This window comes from Rhinolophus sinicus, chromosome 11 (genome assembly GCF_057876585.1).
Source record: "Rhinolophus sinicus isolate RSI-liver-muscle chromosome 11, RSI-T2T, whole genome shotgun sequence".
Classification (NCBI taxonomy): domain Eukaryota; kingdom Metazoa; phylum Chordata; class Mammalia; order Chiroptera; family Rhinolophidae; genus Rhinolophus; species Rhinolophus sinicus.
In genome coordinates this window covers 6,358,704-6,378,681 of record NC_142511.1, presented here as the reverse complement: position 1 = coordinate 6,378,681, position 19,978 = coordinate 6,358,704, and the positions used below count along the sequence as shown (strand labels likewise).

The following is a 19,978-nucleotide window of genomic DNA, read 5'->3' as shown; positions in this document are numbered from 1 at the left end:
CATGAATTTAATCCCTAAAAGATTATCGTTACATATTTTGGAGGAGGTGTTTTATGTTTAATTCTGATATATTAGCAACAAATTAGTAGGTTCTCTAACAGTAGTTACTACTTGGGAATCAGCAAAATGTCTTCTTTCATAATTTATATATACACATGTTCCAAACCACGTTATGTATATAAATAAGATATAGCTATAGTGTCTGGAGTCCATGTAGCAATTTGTTCATTCTTTTAAACTTCTCAAAATGAAATTTGCCTGGAATAACAGTCTACAAATAATTCTAAAATAGAAAGACCTTTTTGTTTTTTTTTTAGTAGCATCATTTTTCAAGTATGTGCAATTGAAAGTCACAAGAACTGTTTTCTGGAAATAGTTTGAATTCTAGCAAGTATATTCCACAAAAACAGAAATAATGTAGATGTCCGTAAGCCTAGGCCACTAGATTATGGGCACAATACATTTTAATAACACTAATACTGTTATTTTATTAAATATGCTAGATTATATCTTTAAAAATGTAAAAACTCCCTAGCTCAGAATATGCACTTGAGTATCACTTGACTAGTGCAAAAACAGCGTGTTGCATATCCCGTTTACCTGTGCTGAATATCTCTGCCTCCTTTCTCTTTGTTGCCCAGTTCTAGAATCAGTCAAAGCCCTACGGTAGCAACCAAGTGCCGCAAGGAAGTCTAAGGCATAAGGTCCCTGGAAAACAGCAATAGAAGCAAGTAAAAGGAAAGAAGTGGGAGCTATTAGTGTGACATGTGCTGCTGTGTTTTCATAAGACAGGATTCTTTATTCTCAAGTGTTATTGACACCTGTTTTTGTTCCTTCAGTTCAACACAAGAAATTTGCTGCATTCAAAATCCAAATGTCATCACTGCTCCAAAAATGAGTTCGTAAAAGGTAGCTTCCTAACTGGGGTCAATTTAACAGGAGTGCTTTGTAACATTTTAAAAATATAGATGTAGAAAAACTTAATATGTAATGTTGAATGAAAGAAGCTAAAATACAACAGAATATATGTACTGATGATTCTGTTATATAGGATTTTAAAACAAAAGTGATCTAGAGTAGTAGAAGTTGGGGTAGTAGAGAATAAAGGGGTGGCAAGGGGCCCTTCTGGGGTGCTGGTAATGCACATCTTGGGTGTACAGGTATGCTCACCTTGTGATAATTCATTGCGCTGAGCATTCTTACCTTTCTGTGTATGTTATACTTCAGTACATACAATTAGGATTCATTTTCTATTTCAGTGTGGATTATTTCTCAGTGAAGTGTTCTAATAAAGTATTCCTGTGGCTCTCTTCAAAGGAAATGTAGTAGTTGCTATAACCTGATTTTTCAAATGGATAAATAAACTGGTAGGCCTAAACAGTTTCCCAGTCCTGTACTGGCTAGCATATGGCCTGTCTTGGAGAGGTTCCATAGGCACTTGAAAAGAATTCTCCTGTTGTTGATACAGTATTCTAAGGGTGTCTTTTAGGTCCAGTTGGTTTATAATGTTATTCAAGTCTCATATGTATATCCTTGTTAAGCTGTGCACACTATTCTGGGTGGTAAGGCCCTAGGTTTCTTCCCTATCTGCTTTTCTTTAGGCCTGTGGACTGTTGGAGAAAACTTAAATACTGCAGCTTGGTAAGTTTGCTAATGTATATTGGCTAGCTGCTTCTGTATTACAGTCATAGAGCAAATAGCAAGAGAGGAAGAAAACCCAAGATAGTCTCTGAGTTTAAGGAATTTACACGCCACTTATAGCCTAGCCTTGCTTTATTGAGGTCACGGTTATCAGGGATACCAGTTAAGAAACTGTCACAGTAATCCAGGTAAGAGATGTTGGTAGCCTAAACTAAGGTCTTGGGAATGGATGGGACGGTTTTAAGACACACTAAAGGAATACAATGAGTAGGACATGGTGCTAGATTTGTTGAGGGGGAGGATTTGAGGAAAAGGAAGTAGTCAACGACGATCCTCATGCTGTGTCAACAGCTAAGTCCGTCAATCATTGACATAGAGAATAAAAGGTTAGGTAAGGTGGCATGGTTTGAGACTCAAGTTGGACATGGGTGACTAGCTAGCTGGTTATATGGCCCTGGCACTCGGAAAAGAGCTCAGAATTGCCATGTAGATTTGGAAGTCAGCTTCTACTTGGTATTTGAAAGCTGAAAATAAATGACATCACTCAATGACATTTTGTAGAGAAGAGAATCGAGGAATGAATTCTGAGGAAGATGAGCAGAGAAAGAGAAGCCCTCAAGAGAGACATGCAAGGAGTGGCCTGCCACTTAGTGTGGTTCTTGCACTGCCATTATAGCAGTGAAAGAGGGGCAGCATTTGCAGGATTAGCTGGTCGACATTGTTAAATACTGTATATATAGGAAGAAATAAGATAAGGACTAAGATGGAACCATTGAATTTCATAAGATTGTTCATGTGCTAGTTAAGAGTCGTTTCAAAATAGTGGTTGGGACAAAGTAATAGTTTGAAAACTGAAAAGTGAGGGGTGGGGAATAGCGTTTAGGAGAAGACAGGGATTGAATGACTTTTAAAAAAAATAAGACAGGTTCGCGATAGAAATGAGCTTTTTAGCTCCTCTGAACAAGGATTTAAGTGTGCTAGTGGGAAAAGAGCTGGTAAAGATGTGTAAGTTGAAGAAACAATATTAGTGTTGCTCCTTAAAATGTCTCAATTCCATTGGGTTCCTCAGGAGTCTATAGGTTGGTATTTAACAATCTAAAATACAAGTTTATGAGGTACAAGTTAGATTTTCTTTTCATTGTGAGCATTTTCCCTTACATTCAAGATATTGAGTACTTGCCAATCAGATTTGTCATTGTGTCTCAAAATAACTCCTGGGACATACGGAGCAAACTTCCTCTATAACAAGGAGTCGTTATTGTGGAAGGATGATTTCAAACTGTGACCTGAAAAGCTATTTAAAGGCTTCTTAAAATATTTGCCTAGTCTTCAAAACTTTTGACTGAGTTATCTTTATGATTTAGCAAAGAGCCTTAATTAAGGAGACATCAATTTTCACAAAGAAAACCAGTTTCAGAAATTTGCCCTTAATTTGAAAGCAGTTAACAAGATAGCAGATATATTTAAAATGCCTAGTATGTTCCAGAATATTCCTGATTTGGGTTATTAGTTCTTGGGATGATCTTGATGTTTGGATTACCACTAAATGGTGATGACGTACTTACTAACTTGATATTAATAGTAATAGTATATGTAATATTCATCGGTGTTAATGCAAAAACTGAAAAAAGAAAATTTCCCTTTGCTGTTTTGCTACAGTGGATAAGTCTTTTTCTGCTTACTACCTTCACAGTCCCTTTAAAGGCAATGCTTTTGAGTCTGGCCTTTTCATTCTGCCACCTTTAATAACTGCTGATGTCCTCTTCAGTGTAGCAAATGTACACCTAACATATAACTGAGCTTCAAACTATATACACAAAGTTAGAGACTGATTCACTTCCTAGAGGACTGTTTCAACTTCAGATCAGACAGCTTCTCCACGAATGGTTTTTATCTTCCTTACTGTTTCTTTTAAATTTGGCATTAGGTTCCAGGTAGAAATGTTTCTTTTTGTCCCTCTGAACACTGGGAAAGTAAGCCACCTAAATTAACCCTTTGCAGCTTTCTCAACCCTTCTTTATCATGATCTATTTTTCAGGCTTGTCCACCTTGAAATCAAAAGCCCTTCTCTTTATTCCTATCCCAAATATTTCTCCATTTGTACTAACATTAGCATATTTATATCTAGGATGTTGTGTACAATATAGGGCTACAATTCAACCCATATATTTTTGGAAGAGATATTTTAACAGTCAAAATTGGGTCTTCACAGTATTATTGCTGGAAAAACCTTGAGCCTCCTCAAAAATCTCAGACTACTATCTCATCTGTAAATTGATACTCTGCTGGAAATTATAACACTGAATAGTGTAATAATAAGTCTTCTTTTATTTTCTTTTTGTTTTTTATTTCCTGTATTTGGCTTCATTTTTCAAGATAGTTAAAACTTTTCTCTGATGTTGCCCTGCATGTTGGTTGTCATGGAAATGTTCCAAAGAAATGGCAGAGTAAATTTAAGGTCAAGGATAATGAGTTAAACTCATCTCATGAGGCAGGGCTGGGTGGGAGTAGATCCAAGATTGTCTTCTTAAAGACTTTCAGGTTTTGTTTGATATCCTATCTTTCTCAGAGCAGTTTATAGTTCAAATTCACATGAGAGCTGAGTTTCAGTCTTAGCTCAACAGTTTATTAGCTTCAGGCAAGTTATTTGTGCTACAGAAGCCAGGAGTTATCTATGAAATGCACATAGTACTGTATCGGAGGAGTGACTGGCCCAGAGTAGATACTTGATGAATTTTACTTTCCATGTTTCTCTGATTTCTCCAAATCAGAGGCAGGTAAAATGAACCTGTAATAGAGGAGATGGTGATAAATTTTTAACAGTTTTTTAAATGTCAGTTTAATATATTTATATGAAATCTTGAAAGCAACGTAATTTATTTCATAGAACTATTGCTGTGCTCATAGAAGAAATCTGAATAATATCTTTATATTTTTAAGTTATCACATTTAAAAATTTGAAAACTGACTTTATAAAAAGCCTTTAATGACTTTTAACAACTTTATTGACGTATAATTTGCATACTATAAAATTCGCTTATTTTAAGTGCACAATTCAATAATTTTTAGTAAATTTACAGAATTGTGCAGCCGTCACCACAATCCAATTTTAGAGCATTGCCATCACCCCTCAAAGTTCCCTTGTCTTAAAGACTTAACTTTTCACCTGTAAGGTGACACAAATTATAGGATTTAAAAGTACCGTTTTGGGCGTTAGGCCAGCCTGAGTTTGAATCATAGTCTTGCCACTTACTAGCCTTGTGTCTTTGGATGCTTCTCTGTACTGTGGTTTCTTTTATCTTCAAAGTGGAGATAATGACATCACAGCATTGCTGTGAACATTTAATTAATTAGATACTACATATAGAGCATTGAAAGTACAGGCATGTAGTTGGTGCTTAACAAGTATTGGTTACTAGTGGTTCTCTATATTGTGGTTTAGTTTTATGGTAGACATTTAGAGAAGAGAACCATCTGAAAACACCTAGAATACTGCCTGACACATGTTTTGTTTTCAGAAAACCAAGCTCTGTTATGCATCATGTCCTCATAATTTTGTCTATAGTAGCTCTTTGGCAGTTGCTTTAATCACAGTTAAACCTTGAGGTTCACAATATATAGTTATTTGTTACTTTGCAGAGGCATGGATTTGAATTGAATAGCTACAAGGCAGCTGTACGAGTTGAAGTTTGATATCTGCAGACTGGTCACTTAGCTAGTGGAATGGGTCCTTGGTCTTACTGTTTACTGTTCATTGAAATAATTTTACTCTGATAAGATCTTATTTATTTATTAAAAAAGCTCTGAGAAAAGTCAAGTGATAATATTAATGATTAATTTTATTAATATAAAAAATTATTTTTTTAAGTGATAGTTTTTCATCAGAATTTAGAAGTTGGAAAACTCAGTAAAACATCAAATGTTAGATTCTGTACAGTAGCTCCAATCTGTACAGTGACAGGAGGAAGGCATGAAACCAAATCGTCTTTTAAGTGTTTTCTATGAACACTTTTCCTGGTATAATGTGTATATTATTGGTGAAATTATATTTTTTAATTTGGACCTTCTTCAAGGTGGACTGATTTCTATTATCATGTGTATTCTGAGTTGTCTGTTATCATTTAGCTGCAGTAAAATCACTAATTGTTGCCATTTGTGTAGGAGGGTAGACCTTATTTAAACTGATGGGAAAGTTGACCATTGCTCTCATCACTGAGCAGCTTTTGGATTTTTTTGAAATAAAGACTCATCATTCATGCTCTGTTTCTGATTAGTAAGGTTCCAGTAGAATGTACTCCTAATGAGCTAGATTTGGGCTGACCCCCAACACATAATGATTTATCTGCAGGCCTTGAGCTCGTGTGCTTTAATAGAATTATTCAGCTTTTTTTTTTCTTTTTTCCCTGGCAGAATCTTGCTCTAAGGAAATTTAAAAAGTCAGTGTTGGTATTTTAGCAATTTTATTTCATATGTTTACTCTTGACTGAAAGAATGTTTATTACATTCACTGAGCGATATGTCCTGTGTGGTTTAGATATGTTTTGTGGTTGAAGAACATGTAAACACTGTCTTTGAGAAGCTTGGAGAATGTTTGGAAAGATGACTTTGGAGAAAGATGTTTCAAGAATGAAGAAGGGGAAATTCTTCTTAGATCTAATAATTGCAATTAATGACAGACACTTTGTCTCTAAACAATACCTTTGCCTTCTGTTTTTATAATTCCTGAATTAGAATCATCAAAGAGTGACTTACTGTTCTTAGTCATCAAACTTTCCCAAGCAAAGGCAAGCTTTTACAATGCTAGTTTACCCTTGGTGTCTCAGACCTATCTTTATGGTCAAAAGCTTGCTTTTAGTTTTAGTGAAAAACGGGGTGCTGATTCTGTATGTTTATTCTATCTAGTTTGGTATAGTTGTCTCCAGAGCTAGTTTACTAGAAAATGTAAGAGGTTAGCAACTATGTAATCTCATTTTACTAGGTTAATAAACTATGCTAGTTCTTTAAAATAGATAAGGTATACAAAAGTTTATAAGGGTTTTTAATGAATTTTGAAAAGAGCTAATAAAATTTTAGTGTACCTGAATTGTAGTGAGGAGCTCTAGTTTTCCTAGTAAACAACACAGACTAGGTCTGTGCTCTCGTGGAGTCTGTCTTCTAAATAATAGGAGAACATAGACATTGAGTGAACAAAAATATAAGGAAGAAAATGCAACTTATAGATGATGGAAATGTTTCGCAGGGAGTTTAAATACAGTGATGGACTAGAGAAGAATTTAGAGGTTATTTGAGAGTTTTAAGTGTTCAGGGAGGTCTGCTGAGGAGTTGACATTTTTAATGGCATCTAAATGATAAGGAGTGGCCTCCATTCCAAAGATTAAACAGAGACTAGTATTAACATTCTAAGATGGAACCAAGCTGCACTTGAGTAGCTGGCGGGTAGTGGGGTGTGAGGACAAGTGTTAGAAAATGAAGTTGGAGGGCTAAGTGTAGGTCATAGCATTCAGGTCATCGTAAACCAGGATAAATCCAGATTTCATTTTACATGTAGTGGGAAGCCAGTTCAGGATTTTTAGCTGGAGAATTAGAAAAGGAAAGTCAAGATAGAGACCTGAGGACTCCAGAAGTTTAAGAAATCAACACCATAGCCAGTGAATTGGGAATGTTGAGGGAGGGCAGTGTGGTTCATTATTGACACTCTCAAGGAGGAAGTAGTCATCTGTTTCACATCTTGTTGAGAAGTTAAGTGAAATTAGAGCAATGCCCTGACCCTTAGATTTGGCAACAAGTTTGCCTGAAGAACAGTAGTATTAGGGAATACAGCTTTGTGACATTGGGTTTTGAACAAAACTGGAAGTAGTTCTTCCTTAATCTGTGAGTGGTGATGTGGTTAAGAGTGGGTTTTGAGCCAGAATATTTGGGTTAATAGCTCTATTTCTTTTTAGAGTTTTCAGCATCTCTAAATCTCTCTAATTTTTTTAAATATCTGTAAAACCCATTTTAACAGTAATTACCTACCTTTTATCGGTTTGCTCTATGTAAGGCATTTAGTACGTTATGTGCACATAGTTTTATAAGAAGTAAAAATTATAATGACCTGCAGTAAAACATTTCTTTTGTGCTCTTTGGGGTTTGTACAGTTTATAGTGTTTAAGGAAATAAACTGCTGTTTTGTCTTGATTTTATGATTAACAAATTTTAAGTTCTCTACACGGCCATACTAGTAAAAAGGAAGGAACCATCAACTCTGTTTTGCAGGGATTAACACAGGATCCTATTCTTTGCAGGTATTAATATAAAGCCATGCTAATCCATAGAAACATTCGTGTAGGTGATACTTTACCGGCTTAATCAGCTTCAGCAAACGTATTCTGACTAATACCAGTTCTTGTTGCAAATATTACATCCTCTAAACACTTACCTTTTTTGTTCTTTATTTTAAAACATTCTGCAACCCCATGCAGTTGTATTGTTGGACTCTACTATTGAGTACAATAACTAGATTCTGTATTTTTTTAGCATTCCAGATGATAGTTTCAATTTATTAAGTAGTAGTAATTTCATGTAAACTTGCAGCTACTCATAATTTCTTTTGTTAAAAGTATGTATAATTAAAACATTATAGAAATCAAAATGTGGGCAGTTTCTTTTGCGGGGGGGCAGGGAGGCAGTTTCTTTATTGTTATCACAGGGCCATTTGAACACACATGCAGATAACTTTAATTTTAGATCCTGAGCATGAAATTAACTTGGTAACTGTCTGCTAGGCCATTAATTTTTTTTTCATTGTCCATTTATCCGGTAGCATGCTTTGCAAAAACCCAAACAAAGCTGAGGTTACTCAGAAGGCAGATAACTATGTGCTGTGTCACTGTTCCCCAACAGTTCAGAGTCTGTCACATAGTAGTGCTTAGTAAATATTTGTTGAATGAATGGATAAAAGTTTTAACATTCTTACAAACTGTTCTCTTATCAGTAATGGACTTGTATTTAAGGTTATTTCAATAAAACATGAATTCAGTGTAATGCTTCAAGACTTACGGTATATAGATTACTAGTTAATTACAGCTTAATTAAGATTTTTTTTTCATCTTTGTAAGTAGTCTCTACTGAGCATAATCAAGTCTTTAAGAACTTGGAATGCTATGTTACCTTATTGTTCTGTGCATCAGTTCTCATTTTTCGAAACTACAGTTATAGTAAGTTTGGTACATACCGTTTAAGATACACGCTAGAAGTTTCTGGTTGGGTTTTATACATAAAGAAAATTTCTGTTAGACACAGCTGATGAGTTTTGTGTTTGATTTGGTGTTTATCTCCCACCAAAAATAAGAGGATAGACAGTGAAAATCAATTATACATGAGTTCCCATTAATATAATTGTTCTATCATTCTTAAATTCGATAATTTAAAAAAGCTTTTGAAGTAAATTTTAACTGTGTTCTAACACAACACACAATAGCAAGTATAGGAAGTACTGGGGGGTTAAAGATACCAACAGTAAATAAAACTCTTAAGACTATGTAAAACCCTTAAAAATAAACCTGAAAAAATTCTGTATCTTTTCGTCTCATTATCTATACAAAATTACATGATAAAATCTTTTAAGGTAGTTTTTATTCTAGGCTAATTTTTAAAACCCTTTTTACTGAGGTGTAATATTCACAGAAATGTACTTATTAAAAGTGTAGAGCTTGATAAATTTTTACAGCTGAACAGAGTCACGTAACTGGTGTACAGGTCAAAAAACACTATTATTAGCCACCTTGCAAAGGCTAATTTTTAAATATAAAAAATCATAGATTTAGAAAAATTTGGAGCGTTAGGTCTGGATCTAACTTTATAACTAACTTCAAGTGTCAACCTCAGGCAAGTTATTTTTTCTTCTGGGGTCTGCTCCCCATCTTTAAATTGAGGGGATGAGACAGAATGTTTGATTACAGCTCTAATTCTGTAAAAGTGCAAAAAGATGGGCTATGGTAACGTAAACATGGTGTAAAAGGTTGTAGGTAGTAGGATGAGAAAGCACAGTTTAATTGAAAAAGGAAGACACTTACTTTTTTTCTTTTTCTTTGTTTTCCAGGTTATATTTCACACTATGTGCTGACTGTATCTACAGAAGATACTTAAAAAAAAAAGAAAAAAGAAAAAAAAAAGATAAACTTTTTTCAAAGATTTTGATTCCAGTGGAATCTTTGCTTTAGATATTGTGTGCGTGTGTGTGAGTGAATCGTAACTCCAGAAGCAATGCCTGTACAAGCTCCACAGTGGACGGATTTCCTTTCCTGCCCAATTTGCACTCAGACTTTTGACGAAACAATTCGAAAGCCCATCAGTTTGGGTTGTGGCCATACTGTCTGCAAGATGTGCCTGAATAAACTCCACCGCAAGGCTTGCCCATTTGACCAGACCACTATCAACACAGACATTGAGCTTCTTCCCGTGAACTCAGCGTTGCTGCAGCTGGTGGGTGCTCAGGTAAGAGGAGTGACTTACTCTTATGTTTTGATTTCTGTGTGTGTGTGTGTGTGTGTGTGTGTGTGTGTGTGTGTGTGTTCTTCCTGAGAGAGGCTTGTTGAATTAAAATCGGGTAACATTGCCTTCTATTTCAATAGATAAAATTCTGTTCAGTACTGTGCAAATCCTTTATTTCAGTCTATTAGACTTACTGTCGTGCAGTATTTCTCAGTCAGAGTGCTGTAACATCCATTTAATCTGCTGGTCAGACTTTCTCAACAGTCTTAGCTATTCAGATCACTAGAGAAAACTAGGAAGTCGCAAGGGCTTTGTAATATTGAGGAAAATATTATTCACAAAACCACTGTATTTCACTTACTAGGAAAAGTGAAGCTGCTTCAGACAATTTTGCTTAGTAGAGGCTAATTGAAATGAAAGATAAAGAAGATGACAAAAACTGGAGCGCACACAGCCTTTGGGAACCATTTATCTAGAGTAGGAGCAAATATCCCGAGGTACCTATAAACTTTAGTGTGGTAATTCTGAAAGTGATACTCTGAAAGTTTTATGTCAGAATTCTCAAATTAGAGATTAGTGGTATCCTCAGAGGGTTTCACAAAGCCTGGGAGGCAGATTTTTGAGACCTAGGTTCACTGAAATAATTCCTCACTAAATTAATTTGCATAGTGTGAGTCTAAAGTACCGTACATTTACCATAAATTCTTTTCTGAATAAATATACTGGAACTTTGGAGTTATTCCCACTAATGTCTTCCTATAAGTTGCTATAAACTAGTGAAGGTTGACATTGTGTATGTTGGACATAAACAGAGCAGTTCTAGAATAGCTTATTTAAAAGGATAACAATATATTTACATACCTTTCTTGATGACGTCACCAACAACACTACAGAATATTTGTCAAAAAGGAAAGTGCCGTTGATTTTTTTTTTCCTTCTGTACTTAATTTTTCATTTCATAATCATTTTTATTTTGAAAATCCCAGTACGACATTTTGGAAACGTTTAAAAAATAGACTTATTGGGGGTAACAATTTTAGAAATATAATATTTAATAGGAACCAAGGTTTACTTTTTAAAATAAAGTGGATTAAAGATGAACTGATTCTTTTTCTACAAAATGAGTAAGACCTTGTCATAGCTTAACAGAAACAACTAATGTTTGTGAAATATGAGTATATAGGACATTTAAAATAACTACTATTTTAACCTTAAATATTTCTGTTTAAAAACTGTTTGAGCTAATAAATTAATTAAAGTTTCAGGATACAAAATCAACATGCAAAAATCAGTTGCATGTCTGTTTATACACTAACAATGAACAATCCAAAAGGAAATTAAAAAGACAATTTCACTTACAGTAACATCAAAAAGAATACAATACTTAGGAATACATTTAGCAAAGGAGGTGAAACACTTGTGTACTGAAAGCTACAAAACAAGCTGAAATGAATTTTAAAAGATGTAAATAAATGGAAAGACATCACGCATTCACATATAGGCAGATTTCATATTATTAAGATGACCCCAAAGTAATTACCCAAAGTAATCTACAGATTCAAATGCGAGCTCTATCAAAATAAACCAATGGTGGTTTATTTTTCAGGAATAGAAAAATTCACCTAAAATTCATACGGAATCGTAAGGGACCCCAAAAAACAATCTTAAAAAAGAAGAACAAAGTTAAAGGAATCACACTTTCTGATTTTGAAACTGCAAAGCGACAGTAATCAAGACAGAATGGTACTGACATAAAGGCAGATATTTAGATCAGTGGAATAGAAGAGAGAGCTCAGAAATAAACCCACGTGTATAGTCAGATGATTTTTGACAAGGTTGCCAAGACCATTCAGTGCGGGAAAAGATAGTCTTTCCAAAACATGGTGCTGGGAAAACTGGATATCCAAATGCAAAAAATTGAATTTGGACCCCTATTTCACACCACATACAAAACTTAACTCAAAAGGGGTCAAAAGCTAAATGTAAGAGCTAAAACTACAAAACTCTTCGAACAAATAATAGGCATAGAATTTGTGACCTTGGAATAGGCAGTGGTTTTGTAGATAGGACACCAAAAACACAAGAGAAAAGATAAATTGAACTAAATCGAAATTTAAAACTTTGTGCTTCCAATGACATCATCAAGAGAGTGAAAGAACAACTCACAGAATGGGAGAAAATCATTGTAATTCATATACCTGATCAGAAACTTGTATCTAGACTATATAAAGAACTCTTACAAATTAATAAAAAGAACATAATTTTAAAATGAGCAAAGATCTGAATAGACACCTCACCAGAGAAGATATACAGATGGCAAGTAAGCAAATCAAAAGTTGTTCAACATCATTTGTCATTCAGAAATGCAAATGAAAACAATGAGATGCCACTGCATACCAGTTAGAATAGCTAAAAATCCCAAACACTGACACCACCAAACACTGAAGGAGTATGGAGCAACCGAAACTCGTTTACTGTTAGTAGGAATGCAAAATGCTAGTCACTTTGGAAGTTACTGTATGATTCTATGTTTCTGTTTATATAAGATGTCTAAAATAAGCAAATCCATAAAGACAGAAAATAGATTCATGTTTTCCTGTGATTGGTGGTGGTTGGAAAGAAATATGGGAGGGGGGCAGTTAAAAGAATATGGGGCTCTTTGGGAGGTAATGAAAAATGTTCAAAAATTGTGAGGGTTGCACAACTGTGAATATACTGAAAACCATTGATTTATGTATCTTAAATGGGTCACCTATATGGTATGCAAATTATATCTCAATAAAGTTACAGAAGCAAAACAAAACCAAAATAATGCAGTAAACTGTGTGTGTGTGTGTGTGTGTGTGTGTGTGTGTGTGTAGAAAAGGTCTTTTGAAAGAATCCAGTAGTTTAGTGGGAGTTTTGATGTTACTGGTGTGGACAGTACATAAGCACACTCATTAAAACATTTGTTTAATTAATTGGTGAACACGGACACAGACCTTTTCTTTTGACATCTAGGTCCCTGAGCAGCAGCCCATTACTCTGTGTAGTGGGGTTGAAGATACAAAGCATTATGAGGAAGCCAAGAAGTGTGTAGAAGAATTAGCATTATACCTGAAACCACTCAGCAGTGCTCGAGGTAAATCAGATGCCGTTAGCAACACTAAGTAAATGTTAATCAAAATACTTTTATTACCAGAAAGATTGTGGGATCTAAGTGAATGTTAATGGCATTCATTTATTATAAACCAAACCCATTGGTGCTAAATAATGTCATTATAAACCAAGCAAATAAAGAAGTGAATTTAGAGTTTATGTTGGAAACGTTTGAATGAGTTGCAGAGGTATAAATACACTGATGATTTCAGGAGGACTCTCTATTATTTGACAACTCTGAATTGTCTGCCTTCCATTCAGTTTCATACGGTATACTGTAGGGGATGTAATAAAACTGGAAGTTGCCATTACTGTCTCGTCATTACAGCCTATTTCATTAGGAAGGGAAGATTAATCACTATGAAATATATGCCAACGCTGTTATGACCTCAAGATCTGGATCTTAAACTAATTATTATCTAGCTTTTTTTTTCTTTATTCTTCCATGATTAACATGAATAATGGTGTATTTATTGTTGTGTTACATTTGCATGAGATGACAGCTTTCGTATACTTGTAAAAATGCTTCACTTGTGTAATTTTATTTATTGCTTATTTTAAATGTTCTGGTAGAACTCCCGACTATTCACCTACCCATAAGTCAGTCAGCCCGTTAGAAGAAGTTTTCCTGGTCTCTAAAATTGCGTTGTAAACCTAGAAATAACTATTTGCTCTCTTTTAAAGGAGTGGGTCTGAATAGCACGACTCAGAGTGTTCTGAGTCGCCCAATGCAGAGGAAGCTGGTGACTCTGGTCCACTGCCAACTAGTGGAAGAAGAAGGCAGGATTCGTGCCATGCGGGCAGCTCGGTCTTTAGGCGAAAGAACAGTTACAGAACTCATTCTCCAGCACCAGAACCCCCAGCAGCTCTCTTCCAACCTTTGGGCAGCAGTCAGGGCTAGGGGCTGCCAGTTCCTTGGACCAGGTATAGATTTAATTTCCTATTTACTATGCAAGAAATTCTCAAAGTATGCTGTAAGAACTGTAAGTTAGGTCCAAAGTCCAGTTCATTGCAAATTCTGTTATCAAGTAACAACCCTCTTGACAGTCATGGCTTGGGTAATTCCATGTCAGTTTTTCAGAGCACTTAAAACTTTTAATGTCAAAAATTTGTTCATTTTGATAGAAGTTTTTCTTAAGTGTTTTCTTTAAGTTTTTCTTAAATTAATTTTTTATCTGATTTCTTAAGTAAAATATACAGAATGTAATACAAAATTGCCCCCAAAAGATTAACAAGTGTAACTGTGTCTGTCATTGTGTTGTCCATTCATTAAGTGATACCTGCAAAAATTATTGAATATTGCCCTTCTAATAAGTGGATTTATCTTATCTCTGCACATGATAAATTTTAGTTTTGCCCAATTTTTCCTAGCAATGCAGGAGGAAGCTCTAAAGCTGGTTCTCCTAGCCTTAGAAGATGGTTCTGCTTTGTCAAGAAAAGTATTGGTTCTCTTTGTGGTGCAAAGGTTGGAGCCCCGGTTTCCTCAAGCCTCTAAAACTAGCATTGGGCATGTTGTCCAGCTTCTTTACAGAGCGTCCTGCTTCAAGGTAAGAACCTTGGTCACATTTCAGCTTAAAAGCAAACATTGTCTTTCCCCTAAACTTACGTAGTAAGACTTGTAGTTTAATAAAATTGCCTGTATCTTTTCAGGCAATTTAGCAATTTTTCTTTTTTCTTTTACAGAATGTAGATGGTGTCCTATTAAAGTTGTCTTTTTGTATTAAATTTTGTATGTTAGATATTGAACAACATAGATCAAACCAAGGCTTACAGATTTTTGCATTTGAAGAGATTTTTGTATTTGAAGAGCTGTGTCAATTTTCCACCAAGACTACAAGCAGACTTGGTCTGAATAGAGGGCCCTTGAAGCAGGAATAAGTTTTATTGGGCTATTTGCTTCTGATAGAATTCCACACATACAGTACTGGAGTCCCCCTTGCCATTTCGGTTTCAGGGTGTAGAGTAATGCTGGACAGATTCCTTGGTACCCCAAACTGATGCTGCACTACTTCCAGCATTGGTGCCCACTATATATCATTTATTGTTTGTCCTGTTTTCGTGACTTCTTAATGTTAAGGCTTCTTGCTTCTGACACAACACATAATCAGTACTTTGTGGATCAGGGAAGCATGTCTCTAAAACATTGTCAGTTCATACAAGCTCTACAGAAATCCATTCCTGAGGTCCCCACATTCCTTCATCTGACACTCAAACTAAAATAATCCCACATTAGCCTCCTACTAAATTCTGGTCTCTCTCATTTTTTGAAAAGGATAAAATGATTCACAAAACAGCAGCAGAGTAGACAGAATTACTGTAAAAAATGTTTTTAAACTTCCATCTAAAGGCCAACATTATTCTGTTTCTTTCTAAAGTCAGATTATGTACTGAAAATGGGATGTGGACTCCAGGTGTGTACCCACTCCTCTCATTTTCCGTAGGTGCCTCTGGAGCTGTCACAGCCTCTAGCGAAAATAGCTCCAACTGGTGCACATTGTCCCTGAATAACTCAAAGTTGTTACAGTGGTTGAAATAACATGATTGTACAGAGTAATCCAGCATACACTTCAGAATAGCTACCTGCCTCCAATGTTGTTTGTTCTCCATTAATAGCATCAGACAGATACAATATAGAAAGTTTAAAAAATAAAAAGAGAGGTAAGGAAATCCAACCTTCCCCTGTGAAGAATAATAAGGGGCTCATAAGCCCCAGCATAGCCACAAAGTGAACTTCACAATCCTAATTAAAAACATTAATAGTGATTTTTTAAAAGATTGGAAATTTGTAAAAATCTGATTTTCCGCTTGGGTCATGATTCCCTTTATTTCATTGTCTGCCTGCTTTTTTTTCTCTTGGTGGTCGTTTGTACTATATATACTCTCAATCATGAAAAGTTTATCTTCTCTCATTGCAGTAGGGTCTATACCCTTAACTATTCACTATGGCAGAGTTTCTGTTAAGTGTCTACCAAAACCATTTCATCTTCCTCACAGAACTCAAATCAGACTGCATTTTCCATTCTTTGTTGAAGGTGTATGTCCATGTAGCTGTGTCCTCCTATCATCTCTCTTATTTCCATTTGAAAACCTTTTTAATCTGTGGGATAATTCTGTTAGTTCTTAGTATATAGTACAATTCCAGGACTTTAGACAGTGCTCTCTTTGAAATCCTTGATTGTCTTTTAGTTAAAGAGAATTTTGAGAGCCAAGTCCAGGGAACCCCAGTATGTCATACAGAAAGCATAGTCTACATTTTAATGAGGTGTATCCTATATTGACAGGGAGTTTTCATAATATACACGTGTATTTGGTCTTTTGACTTGCTTTTGAATAGTGTCAAAATACGTATTTTTTGTGACCATAATTCTTGATTTTTTATTTATTTATTTGATCTTTCTGTGGACTTATCTAACAAAATTTAATTTAGACCTTCTTGTAATAAGAATGGAATACATTTTTAAATATAGTATCAGTATGACCTAAAAGTATGACTGAAATATTGCCAAGCTTCTTTAGTGGGAGAAAAAAAAAGGGAGGGAAGTTTCTACTACAGGAATTTGCGTCTGTATGGGACTAAAAGGTCAACAAGGCAAAATATGTAGGTGATCTTAAACTAGAATTAATTATATTACTTTGATTGGTTAAGCCTTTGGCCTAAATCCAGCTTGACTCAAAATGTGAATCACTGGGTGTGATAACAATAGTACCTGCCTCAACAAGTTTAGAGAATTAAACATGGTCATATGTCAGTACAATGGTTAATAAGGTAACTTAACACACCAACTGGCACATACCAAGTACTCAGTAAGTGTTAATTTTATTTACTAAAAGGTATTATTATCATCATGATTATTCTAATTCAGCATCTCAGAATTTGCACTTTCTAATGATGGCTCAGCCTATAAAATTCCATAGAGAATTAAGCCAAATACAAATTAGTCATGCTTAGAATCACACCAGCATCTGAAGCTCTTTTGTTTATGAGTAGCAGCTAGCTCAGTGCCAGGCAAGCCAAAGAGTAATAATCCACAGTTATGGAGAAGAAACATACATTGTTTTTCAGAATAATTGTACTTTGTATGAGTATTTTCTTCTTTTCACACATGCATATACACACACATACAATTTAAGCTGTATTATGTGTTAAGATCTGCCTATTCAGTCTTTGAATTTTGTTCCAGCGTATATTCTTTCTGTAAGACCTGTCCAGAAGATTGTGACATCTGTAAAGGGGGAAATGTTTTACTGGCAAAATGGTGTGCTCCATTTTAATCTTGCTATTATTGCGAAAAGAAATTTGTTACATTAAACATGATCTGTTATCTATATGTGGTCTTAGAAAGTATAAACCCATTTTGTTCCTTACCTGACTCGTTATGAGATTATATGTGTCTTCGTAGGTCACCAAACGTGATGAAGACTCTTCTTTGATGCAGCTGAAAGAAGAATTTAGAACCTATGAAGCTCTGCGGCGAGAGCATGACTCCCAGATAGTGCAGATTGCTATGGAAGCAGGCTTACGGATTGCACCAGACCAGTGGTCCTCTTTGCTCTATGGAGACCAGTCTCACAAGTCGCATATGCAGTCCATTATTGACAAGGTACACCCTTTTTTGTTCCTTACTCTTGGGCTAATCCTGCAGATTTGGTAATTCATGTATTTAACAGATGTGTATTAGTGACTACTCTATGTCACGTTCTTGAAATTATATTCTCTGTAACCAAGTGTCATAACTAGTCATCATAATTCCAGTTTGTTAATATAAAGATTTGTTTTAACTGGGTTATAATTAACATTGTTGATATAAGATTTCATTAGTGTTATAATGCTTTATCCAGCACGCTGTCTTTCATTCCTTTGAGAGGGTCCTATCTCTCTTTTGATATCACTTCTTTTATTGTCCTCTGAGTTTTGATCATTGTGTTAGTTAAATCCACTTTCTAAGTGCTTTTATTGTCCTTCCTGTAGCAGCCATTTAATGGTCTGGAAGATGTACATATTGAGGTTTCATATCATTCTCAGCTAGAATAATTTCACATAATAAATTACCAGCCATTCTGAGCTTGATCAAATATTCAGTAAATTTATTTCTACTTAGCTCTTGTTATAGTGAAGAAATCACTAGAGTACACATGAATTTTAGGTCATGAATTTTACGTCAGGCTCCTTTATTTCAGATTTTAAGAGCTATATTTAATAAAATTGGAGCATACTATAGCAGTGTTGTAATTCAATGTGAAAGTTCTATAAAAGTCTTTTAAAGCACCTTGTAAATATGTTATGTTAAATAACAGTGTTTAATTTTTACTATTTTACCTTACATACTTATAACCACAGAGATGATCATATATTAGAGTCTACCCTACCATTAATTGAGAGAAATAAGGTCAAGATGTAAAAGTTCCCTAAATATAATAATATCTAACACTTACTGAGAGTTAACTATGTGCCAGGTGTTTTAAAGAATTCATTGAATCTTCTAACAGCCCTGAAAGAGAGAGAGAGGTTATGTACATTTCTCCAGTGACAGAGCTGGATTTGAACTCTAGAATCTATGACTCTAGAATCTATGTTCTTAACCGCTAAGCCTCTTTCCACCATGTGTGTGTGTGATTTTCCATGTTTTTTTAATGTATACTTTTTTAAACAATTACCTTTTATAGAGTGACCTTTTGGGAGAGAAAAATTCTCATCTATATTAATAAACTGCTAAATTTTTCCAAGTAAAAACTCTTAGTTACTATCACATAATCAATTTTCCCCCCGTTAAAGGTCATGTTTGGCCACCTTAAGGGAGATAATCCAATGTTTATCATTAAGGCTTAGGAAGATACATAACCTGTTAGCTTCCCAAAAAACCAAACCAATAAAATGATTTTTTTGAGTTGGAATGGACTTTTGAAATTATTTAGTCCATATAACAGATGTGCTTCAGACTGAGTCTGTAAAGATTATAGCCAGTGTCACAGTCTTTAGTCTAAAATAGAATTTGAACTCAAACTCAGTTTGACTGAGTCCAGTTTCATCGTTCTTGGTATTGTATAGCATTATCTCTAGATAATATTTCCAAATTTCAGTTATTTGAAAGAACCCCAAGAACCATACTGTAAGATCATAAAATGGGAAGAATACTTCCAAACTGAGAAATTGAGAACGGTCTCACATTTGAGGAATGTGACAGCAGAGGGAAGAGAGTATACAATAAGCCAAGCCAAGCCGTAGCTGCAGGGAAGTGCAGGGTTTGCTCAGGTAGCAGGTAATTCAGTCTGGCCAAAGCGTGGGGTGTCTGGGAAGAAAAAATTAAATTTAACAAATTGCAAAAATGATTGTGATATTGTAAATAATCTTCACTTTAAAAGGATTGTCTGGGCTTTGGGAAAGTTAATATTTATGTTTTTTAAGTTGCAGACCCCAGCCTCTTTTGCACAAAGTGTTCAGGAACTAACGATTGCTCTTCAGCGGACTGGAGATCCAGCAAACTTGAACCGCCTGAGACCCCATTTGGAGCTATTAGCAAACATTGACCCAAGTCCAGGTAAACCCAAGGGAAATTACCGGACTGTCCTGTGTGTCTTGGTGCTGCTCAGTGATTTGTTAAATTATTTTCTGTTACATTCTAGCATTTCCCTGGGTGGTTATTCATATTTTTTCTGCAGTATTTAAGTTTCTGGCCCCAGTCTTCCCTGTCTGTCTCTATTGCTTCAACCAATGTTTATTTAATACTTT

The 19,978-nt window shown here is 35.1% G+C and overlaps 1 protein-coding gene across 3 annotated transcripts in view; it reads left to right on the top strand.

The window, feature by feature from the left end:
* Positions 1–19,978, top strand: part of RC3H1 (ring finger and CCCH-type domains 1) — a 61,837-nt gene that overhangs the window by 12,050 nt on the left and 29,809 nt on the right. For 2 of the 3 annotated variants that reach the window (XM_019725730.3, XM_019725570.3), the window contains exons 2-7: positions 9,722–10,116; positions 13,114–13,234; positions 13,936–14,175; positions 14,623–14,798; positions 17,652–17,852; positions 19,655–19,787. In XM_019725730.3, coding sequence (XP_019581289.2) covers positions 9,886–10,116; positions 13,114–13,234; positions 13,936–14,175; positions 14,623–14,798; positions 17,652–17,852; positions 19,655–19,787 — 1,102 coding nt within the window. In that variant the 5' untranslated portion in view covers positions 9,722–9,885. The remainder of the gene's footprint in view (positions 1–9,721; positions 10,117–13,113; positions 13,235–13,935; positions 14,176–14,622; positions 14,799–17,651; positions 17,853–19,654; positions 19,788–19,978) is intronic. The other variant, XM_019725644.3, reaches the window with a different exon arrangement.